At 55.0% G+C, this 12,856-nt stretch overlaps 5 protein-coding genes across 5 annotated transcripts; 1 reads left to right on the top strand and 4 right to left on the bottom strand.

Annotated features, from left to right (window-relative positions):
• Positions 1–2,484, bottom strand: GCG54_00012676 (putative ubiquitin-conjugating enzyme E2 38; the record flags this gene model as incomplete). The annotated part of the gene is made up of 3 exons (XM_045412550.1): positions 1–1,868; positions 2,087–2,316; positions 2,384–2,484. The coding sequence occupies 3 exons, from the start codon at positions 2,482–2,484 to the stop codon at positions 1–3; spliced, it is 2,199 nt and encodes a 732-aa protein (XP_045267255.1).
• A 560-nt stretch (positions 2,485–3,044) lies between these two features.
• GCG54_00012675 (Exoglucanase 2) lies at positions 3,045–4,662 on the bottom strand (the record flags this gene model as incomplete). The annotated part of the gene is made up of 5 exons (XM_045412549.1): positions 3,045–3,424; positions 3,472–3,513; positions 3,565–3,825; positions 3,882–4,522; positions 4,571–4,662. The coding sequence occupies 5 exons, from the start codon at positions 4,660–4,662 to the stop codon at positions 3,045–3,047; spliced, it is 1,416 nt and encodes a 471-aa protein (XP_045267254.1).
• A 2,023-nt stretch (positions 4,663–6,685) lies between these two features.
• Positions 6,686–8,052, top strand: GCG54_00012674 (AP-2 complex subunit mu; the record flags this gene model as incomplete). The annotated part of the gene is made up of 2 exons (XM_045412548.1): positions 6,686–7,022; positions 7,079–8,052. 2 exons carry the CDS (start codon positions 6,686–6,688, stop codon positions 8,050–8,052), a joined length of 1,311 nt encoding a protein of 436 aa, XP_045267253.1.
• A 350-nt stretch (positions 8,053–8,402) lies between these two features.
• GCG54_00012673 (uncharacterized protein) lies at positions 8,403–9,542 on the bottom strand (the record flags this gene model as incomplete). The annotated part of the gene is made up of 1 exon (XM_045412547.1): positions 8,403–9,542. The coding sequence occupies one exon, from the start codon at positions 9,540–9,542 to the stop codon at positions 8,403–8,405; it is 1,140 nt and encodes a 379-aa protein (XP_045267252.1).
• Positions 9,543–10,536: 994 nt separating this feature from the next.
• On the bottom strand, positions 10,537–12,856 carry GCG54_00012672 (Laccase; the record flags this gene model as incomplete). The annotated part of the gene is made up of 5 exons (XM_045412546.1): positions 10,537–10,995; positions 11,049–11,108; positions 11,164–12,005; positions 12,064–12,130; positions 12,179–12,856. The coding sequence occupies 5 exons, from the start codon at positions 12,854–12,856 to the stop codon at positions 10,537–10,539; spliced, it is 2,106 nt and encodes a 701-aa protein (XP_045267251.1).

The raw sequence follows: 12,856 nt of genomic DNA, 5'->3' as shown, positions 1-12,856 counted from the left end.
TCATGTGCTCCGATGCTGATCCGGAGCAACGACCGGCAGACGAACCCGTGGCCGTTCACTCCAGCGTCTACACCCCTCCTCCAACATCCGAATGCCCTCCTTGAACCGCGCGGGAGCACAGTGAGTCGTGTCCGCAGCCATCTTCAGGCCTTCCTGGCCTTTCTCCCGCTGATTCGGAAGACGAACCTCGTCCCCAGGTTGGTCCGCCTCCCAACGCTCCACAACCTCCAGAATCTCCTCCCACCGCAGCTCAAAGTGCGCCGCGACGACCTCGCGCCACGGGCTGGACTCAAGCTCGCCGCCGTTGAGCTTCCTCAGCCACTCGGCCAGCGCGTATCGCGTCGTGTCGGCGCGGACTTCGACGTTGTATACCCACGAGTGCAGCGGCTCCAGGTCGTTTTCGATGTCTGGCTCGTTCCACAGCGGCGACTCGGTGAAGACCATCGCCTGCAGGGAGACGAGGAGTTGTAGGAGGGTTGAGTTCTCGGGGTCCCAGCCGGGCCCTTCCCAAGTGCCGAGAAGGGATAAGCAGACTGCGTCAAAGGGGTCAGCAGAGACCTTCTTAAGTAGATACAGATGGAGGAAAAGCTCACCGAAACCGTTAGTGTAAAGGTTAGGGTTGAATTTTCGGTCGGGCGGAGAAGTCCTGAAGGACACTTGGGGCGGGCTCTGGGGGTAGTTCATGGGGCAAAAGAGATCGAACTCGAAGAGTCCATTCTCATACGGTGTCCCGGCAGGTCCGACAATCAAGAAAGTCATGGCATCGAGCCGGTCGCTATGGTGCCGGACAAAGATGCCGTCGGGGATTGACGTTCGGAGGATCGAGAGTTCCCACACGAGGCGCTTCATGCGACCTGGCGGAGAGGTGTGCTTCTCGGTCCTCCTCAGGTCATTGGCAAAGTGGTATTCTCGGTGCCACGCCTTTTCGTCAATCTCAACAACATTGATCTCAGAAAGCCTTTGTCTGAGCTCGTCTACACGTTGCTGTCCAGCACTGTGAGTTCCGGCGATGGGCGTATCTTCTCTTCCTGCGGCGGTGGCACCGTCAACGGAGAGATGGGCCTTCTGGTGAGCTTCACACTGTGCGGCGAATTTGCAGATGCGATCATACACACCGCGTACCTGCTTAGCGTGCTCATCGCTATCCTCGTGGTGCTTTAAGGCAAAGCGAACCGGGACGGCTAGGCCAGGGAACAGGCTAACGAGTGGTGGCAGCATGTTGAGTTTCTGCGACCCGTTGTGCTTTTCCTCGTACTTTGCGTTGAGAATCCTTGGACAGGAATGCAGCGAGTAATCATTGTTTCTGGATACAATGCGCAGAAGCGTCTGTTGCAAAGGGTGTTCTGGCCGGGGCCTAGTGACAAGCGCGCGTGAGACGTGGTGTTGATTCCAGACTAGAAGCAAGTTGAACAATGAATTGTACAGCTTGGGTCGACGCATAATCTCTTCGATGCAGTCGTCTTGCATGAGCTCGGCAATTTTGATAATAAGAGGGCTTCGTCGCGTCATGGCGGCGAGAAGACGCGGAGGTTTCTTGTCAAAGGCGCTGTTATTTATAGACGTCGATGGCCACGCCTTTGCTAGCGCGTTGAGCACCTCAGGGAGTACATCAAGGCTTCGAGAAATGTCCTTGAGCGAGTTCTGATTGGATCTCTTGAATGAAGCATCACTATCAGAGCCACCATAGCCTGTTCCAGCACCGGGTGTGGTGCTGACTCTCGTCTTCGGGCCAGCGTGAGATGACCTTGTCTTCACCTGGGTATCTTGGTAGACGGACGCGGATTTGTCTCCAGGATGCGGATACGGACCGCAGAGCAGTGCGAAGATAAAGAAAAGACGGCCTCCGTTGCAGCACCATACGTGGGTTTCTGACCCAGGTGCAATGCATATCGAAGCGGAAGATTGGGTAGCGCAGCAAGGACACGATTCGGTTTTACAGTCAGGGTAGGGACAGGCGATTTTGGGACTCCAACGAGGATTGACAACGATTGGAAGACTGGATACCGCAGGATCTTGACAACCGTTAGAAAACTGACAATAAATAAGCACCAGATGTGACTCAAGTGCGCTAAGAAGGATCAGTCACCTTGAGACGCGGCAGCCATGACGGTTTGGTGCATCATACGTTGGGTGTAGGCGAAGAGGACTCTGCTGTCATCCGTCATAGTTTCCCGTCGGCAGGTGGGACATCTGTGTTGGATAATACGGTGTACAAAGTATCTTATCGCTTGCTCTTCCTTGGTCGGATCTGATGACGGAGAACCGAAGGTGTCAAGGACGGGGTCGCAAGAGGGTATCGAAGGCATGTCGAGGTCTCTACTCTCAGTGTCAGCATGTGGTCGGTCGTTTGAAAGTTGCATCGCGGGATTAGCTGTGTACGTACGATACATTAGCCTGCTCGCAGCTCAACTCGAAAGGAAATGGGTCCAAGATGGAAGGCGGGTCAAAATCAGACCACGGGGCCTTGGTATCGGTCCACCGCATGTCGGAACCCTCAAAGGAATAACGTTGAGGAAGTTTCATAGCCCAATCTGTAAGAGATTACACGGTAGGTAAACAGAGTAAGAGCACTTCGGCCAGTTCTTCGTCCAGCAACGTCCCTAGGGTAATAATGAGAGTTAGAATTCGTCGATTGTGGTTGCGAAACGTTATCTCAAGATGCCGGATCCGGTGTTGATGAGGCAGTCGGGTTGTCGTTCGGAGTTGAAGAACGACCATTAGACAGAGTTGCCATTGAATGGTTGAAAAGGTAGCAAGGTTAGTCAAACAGGTTTGTATTCAACTCATGTGTTAACGCCAGCCGCCGTCGTTGATATTGGCCAATAGGAGAGTACAGAGACTTGGTTGGCTGACAGAAAGGTACTGCCTCAAAGTATGCCACAGGCAGGAAACGTTAGCAGGGTCGGGCTTCAATGAGAATCAAGCAATATTTTCTGTGCTGTATATACAATCCTTCGCCAAAATGGTGTTAAGTATGTACAAGAAGTGGCAAATAAGGTCCGCTTTGAAAGATGACAGGGTGCATCGGAACCAGACCAAGCCTCTTAAAAGGCAGGGTTGGCGTTGGTAAGAAGCTGCACGAAGTAGGCCTGGAACCACGTGCCGGCCTCAGGAGCGGGCTTGAGGGCATCATTCTTTCCACAGTTGAAGTCATAGCGAGCCGCACTGGTGTCAGAGGTACCGTCACTCTCGCCACCGGGCTTCACCCAGACGAAGGCGTCAACAAGCGAAGAGCCCGTGTTGGTCGATGGGCGCAGCCCGAAGCCGGTGCCGACAGCATTGCACCAATCACCCCACGCCTCTTGGCCAGTGGGTTGCTTGCCAGAGCGGCCTTGATCAACAATGAACTGGGCGTTCCACCCTTGGGCGCTAAGAAGAGGAGCAAGTGCCTCAACGTAATGCTTCTCGTCGTAGTTGGAGTTGCCTAGCAAAGTTAGATCTGACGACGTTGAGTTAGGGCGTGACGCCTACCTTGAGTGTAAGAGGGAGGAGAGCTGAGACTCCAGGCATTGTCTGCGAAACGTGTCAGAAAGAGTTCAAATCAGATGACAGGCAGATACGGACAGTTGGCGACATTGGTAACGATGCCACGGAGAGCCTTGGGGGACCCGGCATCCTTGTAAACCTTTGCGTACATGTTGGCGGCAGGGCCAAGGTTGGCTTGCCAGCCAAGCCAGCCGGCATGCCCACCGTCGAGATACATGGCTACGTTTGGAAGGTTAAGCTGGGTAACGGCGTAGTTGGTGCACTCAAGGTACGCAGCCTGGGCACCAGAGCACTTGGCAACATTCAAGTTGGTGACAAGGTTGGCCAGGGAGTCGGGCTCTAGATTATATGTCAGACACAGCACGACACAGCAGCAAGATAATATAATGACGAACCAATGACCAAAAGAATGCGAATGTCGGAGTACTTGAGAATCATGGTGCGAATGGCATCAATGTACTCCTTGTACTTGGCAACGCCGCCGTTGGCAATCGAGTACTCGCCGTTGGAGGCGGCGGCAGCACAGTCACGGTCTGGGAGATCGTAAACGACGAACTGGCCCGCATAGTTGGCGCCGGCCTGGTTGGCCTTGCGGATGTCGGCGAGAGTGGAATCAACCAAGGGAACCTTGGCGCGAGTGTCCATCCACATGAAGGTAGGGACCTTGGCAACCTTTGCGGCCGCGGTAGCCTGGGCCGGGGTAAGAGACGGGATAGCCAAGGTCGAGATCTCGGAGGCGTAGTACGAGTTGGCATAGAGGTCGACGCCGGCGAAAGGGTTACCGGTGTAAGTGGCGCCGCCGGTAGGGACGGGAGTGGTGCCAGAGCTAGTAACGCGGGTGGTCGTCGCGCCGGCGGTGGTTGATGAGGCTCGAGATGTGCTCGCGACAGTGGTGGAGCTTGCGCGGGTAGTCGAAGTGGCAGACGGAGCGGCAGCACCAGGAATGCACTGGCTGTACCACTCGTTGGTGACGACACAGCTGCTGCCAGAAGCACAGCACGTCGCGCCCGTCCAACCGTTGCCACCGCACTGAGTCCTACAGGATGTTAGTCTGAGTACATGGTAGTCTTTCAGGCAGCCTTACCAGGCGGCTCCGCAAGATTGTCTCTCCTCGATGGGAACGGCGAAGGCAACGCTGCCCAAAAGGGCAGCGGCAAGGAGCGATCGAGCAGCCATTGGTGATGAAGTTCAAGAAGATGTTGTTGGCTGATCTGATGATGCTGTCCGTGGCTGATAGATGAAAATCTTGAAGGAAACCGGGCGACTGCCCTTTTATCATGTATTGAGCCATGGCAGTCTGCCAGCTCCTGATGGGCTCACTACTTAGGCTTTCGGATCGACGGGATAAGTGAAGTCTGGGCCCGCGAGGTAGGGAGGCCCTTTGCCCCACGATCTCGGAGGGAGGTCTCGGCATTTTGAGTCCAGTTTGCCCCTTTCAGACAAGCGCTGAGGGCACGGGCGAAGCCGAAGGAACCATCGTGCTATCGTGCCCATGGGGTTGTGGAAGAGACATCCGGAGCTGGAATCGGTTCCATGGATTGAACCAGGACGATGGCACGTCAAGACCGGGGGCGAAAGCTGGGCATTGAGGTAAAGTTCGTCGAAGGCGCATCTTGACATGGCTGATGGTGATATTGAATGGCGTTTTGGGGGAAAGTCCGCCAACCAAGGCGTGGCCAGGCTTCGGGTTGGATGTAACGCAGTCTAAGTTATTTCGGAGGCGACGCTCCATGATAGCCGTGTACGGAAGAGCGTTCTGGTCATGGGGGCGCGGCGGATGTGGAGACGGCCGAGGAGGGTGCCATGAGGGGTCGGAAAGGCTTCAAATGTTTCCGACCGGGTGGGATTTCGACTGATTCTTGAGCTGGAATACCGGCTGAGCCATCCGAGATGAGCTGGTTGGAGAAGCTTGCCGGGCGCGATTAATCAATTACCGGAAGCTTGCGTGATGAGGCGTCGCGAGTCCATCATCGGAAGAGATGGCGGCCGGGCGTAGCTGCAGCAGTGGCAACAACTGAGCTGGGTGATCGGAAGGCGTAGCGAAAGAGGCTTGGCTCCAGGTACCATCAGCGACGATATGTGTCTCTTGTCCTCATGCTTGCTGGAACCGAGCCGCACGCAAGGGACGGCAGGGGATGGCAAGCGAGTTGGGGAAATTGGGGTTCTGGTGGTCGGGAAGCGGCTGTGTGTGGTGCAGTAGTACTCGGCTCTGTCTTGAGTTGATGAAATCATTAGGGAATGCAATCAATAGTGATTGCTTTGGCCTGACAAGCTTTGATCAGCATCTTGCACTCCCAGGTTTGTGGAAACGATGGATATTGATGTTGCGACCAATCTCTTGGTTGAATGACTTCATGTCGTCTCGACAGTGTCACGATCATGACTGACGAGGAATGCCGACGCAAAGTCTGATGGAACAAGTGCAGATTGGATATCGAATCGAGACAGACTGTGTAGCTAGACGAAAGCAATTCAAGATACTGAGTACAGGAGTGGTCTTTAGCCGGCGTACGAGGCCATCTTGGCTGTGCTGACCAGGTGCGGCAGTCGATGATGACACTGGATTGTCTTGGTTATCTCATAGGCAAGGAGACTGAACGTAGGCGAAATGTGCTTGGTATTCTGAACTGTAGCTCTAGACGGAAATGATGTCGTATTGGATTGCAATTGGAATTTTTATGTCGTCCGACGATGTTGGTGGTCGAGGAGAGCAGACAACAGGATGGTGAAGGGAAGGAGGGCAAAGAGGAGTGCCAATTGTGTCATCGCACTGTCTTGAAGACTGTGATTACATAAGGCAAGAGCCCCACCACCGACCGTTGCGCGCACGTGCCATTCTTCATTAGGCAGGTGGATCACGTAATGCAGGCTCCACCGCCTGCACGGGGCACTCCAGCTTCACCGCCCGGACCCTCCAATGGACGGCAGAATTTCGCAGCCAGCGCCCAAGCCCGAAACTCTCGAAATGAAGCTCCCCGTTCCCGCTCCCGTCTTCGTCCCCTGACAGCCGACCGAGTTCCCGTCGCGACCCAATTCCCACCCCGCCCTGCGCCCTGCGACGTCTGCCCGCGACAAGCACCTCGAAGCTTCTTCTACGCGTCGATAAGCTTCCTCCCGGCTCGACGAGACCCATCCTCCCACCGACACCGAGTCCCGAATCGCTGGCCGCCGTCCGTGGGTGCCGATAACACCCCCCAACATGCTGTCCGGCATCCTCATCTTCAACCAAAAGGGCGAGAATCTCATCTTCCGCGCCTTCCGCAACGACTGCAGACCCCGCCTGGCGGACGTCTTCCGGATTCAAGTGATCTCGAACGCCCAGGTCCGGTCTCCTATTCTCACCCTCGGAAGCACCACCTTCAGCCATGTCAAGCACGAGAACATCTACCTGGTCGCCATCACCAAGAGCAATGCCAATGCTGCTCTCGTCTTCGAGTTTCTGTACCGCCTGATTGGCCTCGGCAGGGGCTACTTTGGCAAGTTTGATGAGGAGGCTGTTAAGAACAACTTCGTGCTTGTCTATGAGCTGCTCGACGGTACACGCTCCCCCGATGTCCTGCTTACAAACTCTCTTTCTAACGACCTGCGCCAGAGATTATTGACTTTGGCTACCCCCAAAACACCGAAACCGATACCCTCAAGATGTACATCACCACCGAAGGTGTCAAGTCAGAACGCGCCGCCGAAGACTCGGCCAAGATTACGATGCAGGCCACTGGCGCCCTGTCATGGCGCAAGGCCGATGTTAAGTACAGGAAGAACGAGGCCTTCGTCGACGTGATTGAAGACGTGAACCTCCTCATGTCCGCCACCGGCGCCGTCCTCCGCGCCGACGTCACCGGCCAGATCATCATGCGCGCCTACCTCTCCGGCACCCCTGAGTGCAAGTTCGGCCTCAACGACCGCCTCCTCCTCGACAACGATGGCCTCCTGAGTCTACCGAGCGGAAACAGAATGGGCACAAAGGCGACCAAGGCGGCTGCCGGCAGCGTCACCCTGGAGGACTGCCAGTTCCACCAGTGCGTGAAGCTCGGCAAGTTCGACAGCGACCGCATCATCTCCTTCGTGCCCCCCGACGGCGAGTTCGAGCTCATGCGCTACCGTGCCACCGAGAACGTCAACCTGCCATTCAAGGTCCACGCCATTGTGAACGAGGTCGGGCGCACCAAGGTCGAGTACAGCATCGGCATCAAGGCCAACTTTGGTTCGAAGCTGTTCGCCACCAACGTCGTTGTCCGCATCCCGACACCGCTCAACACTGCTAAGATCACGGAGCGGTGCACCCAGGGCAAGGCCAAGTACGAGCCAAGCGAGAACAACATCGTATGGAAGATTGGCCGTTTCACCGGTCAGAGCGAGTTTGTGCTGAGCGCCGAGGCCATATTGTCGAGCACGACGAATCAGCGCGCCTGGTCGCGGCCGCCTTTGAGCCTCAATTTTAGCTTGTTGATGTTTACAAGTTCCGGGCTGCTGGTTAGATATCTAAAGGTATTTGAGAAGAGCAACTATTCTAGTGTCAAGTGGGTGCGGTACATGACGAGGGCGGGGTCCTATGAGATACGGTAAGTCTTTGCAGCCAACTCCATTCCATGCCCAGGCTGAGCTAACACGCCGACAGATTCTAGTGGGGTAATTATTTTAGTTTCAGCTTGTGGTATATGCATAGTACGGCGTCAAAGGGTATTCCCAGTCGAAAAGCTGGAGGGCAGCACGTTTCGTCGTTGTTTACGGTGGCCACGTTGTTATCCGTCTCCATTCGAGGCAATAGTAATACAAGGTGTTCCAGCCAACCCCACATCATCATCCTCTTAACCATCGCTCGCTTCGTCAACACACGTCAGCGCCAAACATCCGGGCTCGGGTAAGCTTACACCCTCTCAGAGACCGAGTTTGCATCCAATACACTCTGGTTGATCTCAGCACGACCATCGCAGGCTCATCTCCCAAACCATGTCCATCTTCTTTTCCGGAGCGCCCTCCGGATTACAGTCCATCAACGTTGTCGTATCCAGCCCATCCACGTCTTCGTCTTCGACCACCAAAACCCTCACCCCCTGAAATTTCCTCGCATCCGCATCGGCCTGCTGACTCCGAATGGTCTCGTCCATGGCTCTTGCAAAAACGAAACTCGGGTGTTTGTCCGTCCACCCCATTCCCTCAAAGTCAAAAACCTCGCGATACCTCTCGCCAACCCCCCTTACCACATCCGGTTCCCGGGGTTGGGCCTCGTCGTAATGCAGCTGCCGGTACAGCTCCCCCCTCTCCTGCAAATTGTCCGCGGCCATTTCTTTCCTCCCGCATCGTGAACACCGTCCAGGACAATGATCAACCAAGTACAACACCCGCAGCCCCTGCTGCAAACAGCACCCCAAATACGCAACCTCCTCCAACAACACCGCCCCAACAGTCTCATTCGTCCACGTCTCTGCAATGTCCAGCGCAATCTTTCTCCCACCGTGCAAAGTCGCCGCCATCTCCGCGCTCCACGGCCCCTCAAGCACTTCACTCAGACTGTTCGCCCCAGAGGCATCATACTCCCCAAACAGCACTCCCTGCGATAGCTCCGTCACCGCGCCCCCGTCTCTGAACCTCAGGAAAAGCACGTCCTCCTCATTGTCGTACACGATCTTCTCGTTCCGCCCAGGCAGACACACTGTATTGACGTCCCTCCCCGGCTTCGCCGTCGCTCCCGAAGCCTCGGCGGACGTCAACCGCTGCGCGCGCCGTAGCTTATAAACGCTGGGGTCTGTCGCATGTCTCGCGACGCGCGTGGAACGTGCCAGCTCCTCCGGCCCAGCCTCCAAGGCGTCGAGGAAGACGCACTGGCTGTATTTGCTCCAGCGCGCCTGGTTCGCCTCCGACATGTGGCCGTCGGCGTCTTGGAAGGCGCGTTTGCTGCGTTCTGCGCCGCGCCAGGATGGGAAGCAGACGTCGAAGACGTGCATTGAGGGTCCTGTTGATGCGTCCTCCCATATTTTGAGACGGAGTTCGGCGGGGAGATCGGCAAATCTGTGGAACGATCTCGATGACGCTGTGAGGTGTCTGGTTGCTGCCATTGTGCCAGTTGGTTTGATCGATTGAGGTTTGATCCGAGGCAAAAAGCGATGGAAATATCTGGACGGAGTGGTTGCGATTATATCTTTCCGAAGACGCATCGTAACTTGTTCCAGCAGCCACTCATAATACTCCGCAGCGAGGTCGAACAACTTATCCATCTGTCTCCGGTGCTCAAGCACGCATAAGTTTCATTTTAAGTCATTCAAACGGGCAGACCGTAAACATGATGCTCCTCAAAAGATCATCCTTTCCTTATGAGGTCCTGCGCACAGCTCAGCACTAACATAACCCGACCCAGTCACGGAGACAATGAACCCTGTAACGTTCCGCGCAAGAAGCCACGCGAACGCGCCCGGCGTCTGACGGGCTGGTCGCCAATGCTTACACCGGGTGTGCGGCGCCATTTCCGTATTGGCCGTTGATAAGCCCCTTTCGCTCGTACCGCCGCTCTGGGTCGCGTTGACAAGGGCCTCACAGGGGTGGAGAGATGCCAGCGCAGCAATGTCAGAATTGTTTGGAAAGAGGCTGAGCTGAGCGAATTCGATCTTGCGCATTGGATCCAGGCTTGACGGTGGACCAATTACCTCGAAAGTTGATGGCCTTACCGGTGGAAAGAATAGGATACTCGGCTGGTGGCAGGTCTTAAGTGCTGACGGGCGCAAGGCATCAGCGTTAGGACGGATCCTTCAATGCCGCCAAATTCCGGCAATAGGAGAGGCAAAGGGCGAATTTCTCGATCTTGGCGCTTGGCCTTTTGTTCCCCGCGTCCTTCAATAGAGCCCCGGGAACTGAGTATGCAGCCCACCGGCCACCGGCCATCGGACCGGGGCAGCGGGCGCGGGACTCAGAGAGGTGGGGCGCAAAGCCGGACCAGACATGAGGCTCGCCGTAGGACAGCATCCGTTGCGGTGCAGCTTCAAATGTGTCGTGTTGTGTTCAAAAATCATCGTCTTATTGCACTTGTAATTATTTCAGTTTCCAGTCGATCGGTGCTTACACACCGGAATCGTTCTGCAGCATAACCGCATCCTCACAAGCCGGCCAATGAGTCTGGTTCGTCGGATTTCCATCCTTATCCTTCCTAGCGACCTCTCCCGGCCAAAGGTTTCTGCAATCGTACGCCCAGCTGTTCCAGTTCTCACACACTCGATACGCCTCATCCAGATCTGCCGAGTTCCCAGGCGGCCAGAACTCGTTAGCTGCGCTCTGCCTTTCCATAATCTGCATCGAAAGCCCGCCCGCGGCGTGGAAGGCGATGTGGCAGTGGATCAGCCAGACGCCGGGGTTGTCTGTCTTGAAGCCGATGACGACGTAGCCTTGCGATGGGAGGAGCACGACGTCGCGGCGGGGAGGGTTGTTCAGGTTATTTTTGGTGGGGTCGTACGTTGCAGGGTCCCAGAGCTCGTCGTCCACTTCGCGGAGAATGGCAAAGTCGTGGCCGTGTAGATGGATCTGGATGCTGTCAGCTTCAAGGCACTAGGTTATTGAACACAGGTTTGACTGACTGGATGAGGCCCAAAGGTCCCCTGTGACGGATCATTTGCACCGAACATTACCAGGTGAACCTATGCGACTTGGTCAGAAAAGACACATAAGTACACCATTCCCCAACCGACTCACCCAATCTTTCTCAGTGTAGTTCTCAGGAACCACGACCCATCCGACAGGCCACTTTTCCCGGACGTTGGCCAGGTTTAAAAATGTCGGGTTACCATAGTCGGTCTGGAATGGATTTTGCTGGTCGCTGCCCGCGCGGTCCAAAGAGATGAAAGAAGTTCCATACGGACCTTCGCCATGAAGCAGAGACACGTTAAAGTTGTCGTTAGTCTTATTATTTTGCGGTAACCCAACCGTCCAAGGCACGACTGGATCCAGCCTGGAGTTCGCTTCCGTGTCGGAACAATTCTGATTGAACGTCCAAGGCAAACTCGTCGGGTTCGTCGTGCTCTCTGCGTTGTATCGAAGGATTCCTGTTTGTGGGTACTCCGCGGTAGTTCCGATCCTGCCGCATTCCACGCCGTCTCCAGCAACCCAGGTGCGGATCCAGAAGTTGCAGTCCTCTGGCAGAGGGTTTTGCGCTGGGTTGCTGCTGTTTACAAGGGGACTGGCTTCCACGATGATGTTGTAACGTTGCCCAATCGAAACCAGCAGAGACGATACATTGAACGGATTGACGGGGACAAAATCAGCTTCGACGATGGTTAAGAGATGGTTGTCGATAGAGAAGATAAAGGTCGTTTGCCAGGATGTGTTGATGAGCCGTATGAGGTAACGCTTGGCTCTTGTGAGAGGATTAGGCTCCATGTCATCAAAGTGAATTTCATAAGGTGCCGGGACGGGCAGAAGAGCCTCCACACTACTGTTGTATCGAGTGATGTTACCAACAGTATGCCCGACGCTTCCAAGCAGAATGTCAGGAAAGATGGCGTCTTGATAAAGCGCATTGAAGGCACCGTTGTGCACTGGTTCATACGGGTCAGCGTTACCAGTCGGAGACAGTCCTACTACGTCTTGACTCACACCAATCAGTGACGATGAGTGGCTCGATTGCCTCGTCATACGGAGCTACTGTAGGGCCATGAATCGTCTGGATCAAGTCAGTAAAATATCCTTCTCCCGGGTGACACCCTCTTACAATCGGAGCCTGAAGTCCATCGGCGTACTGGACACTGTAGTGACTGTGGTACCAAGAGCTCCCGTATTGTGTGGCATTCCAAACATACACGAAATAGTCTTCTGGGGCAATAGGACATTGAGTAATGCCGTTGACGCCGTCCATGTGCATCGTGTCTTTTTGCCGGATTCCATGCCAGTGAATGCTTGTTCCATTCAACCCCAGAGAATTTGTGACGTTGACGTGGACTCGGTCACCCCAGCAGGCCTCTATCAAAGGGCCGGGGAAGGTGTTGTTGAACAACTTTGCCTCAGTGAAGTTCAGACCATCGACATTAATCCAACCATCCGAGACATCCAGGATAAAGTAGCGATCAATGCCATAAGGCATCTTGTCTTCGTAATCAGTGGTGATGTTGAATTGCTCACCGGTCTCAGGATTCCGAAGCCAGCATGATTGATCTTCTGACCCACCGCAATAATGCCAGCCTTCCATACTGGGATACTGGCATCTGAAGTGATCAATATTACTGCCGGTTGGACTAAAGTCGGGGTATCCGGGGTATTCATCCGCGGCGGTGACATTTTTGGCCAAGTCGAACTTTGTGTGACCTCGTGATACATCTCTTAGTAAGGGATCGCCAAAGAGTGAGCGGGAAACATCAGTTGCGATGACCCAGATCTGCCGTAGTGATAGCAT

Source organism: Colletotrichum gloeosporioides (genome assembly GCF_011800055.1).
Source record: "Colletotrichum gloeosporioides strain Lc1 chromosome Unknown consensus_24, whole genome shotgun sequence".
Classification (NCBI taxonomy): Eukaryota; Fungi; Ascomycota; class Sordariomycetes; order Glomerellales; family Glomerellaceae; genus Colletotrichum; species Colletotrichum gloeosporioides.
The sequence above is the reverse complement of the archived record's forward strand: the minus strand, read 5'-3'. Positions and strand labels throughout refer to the sequence as shown.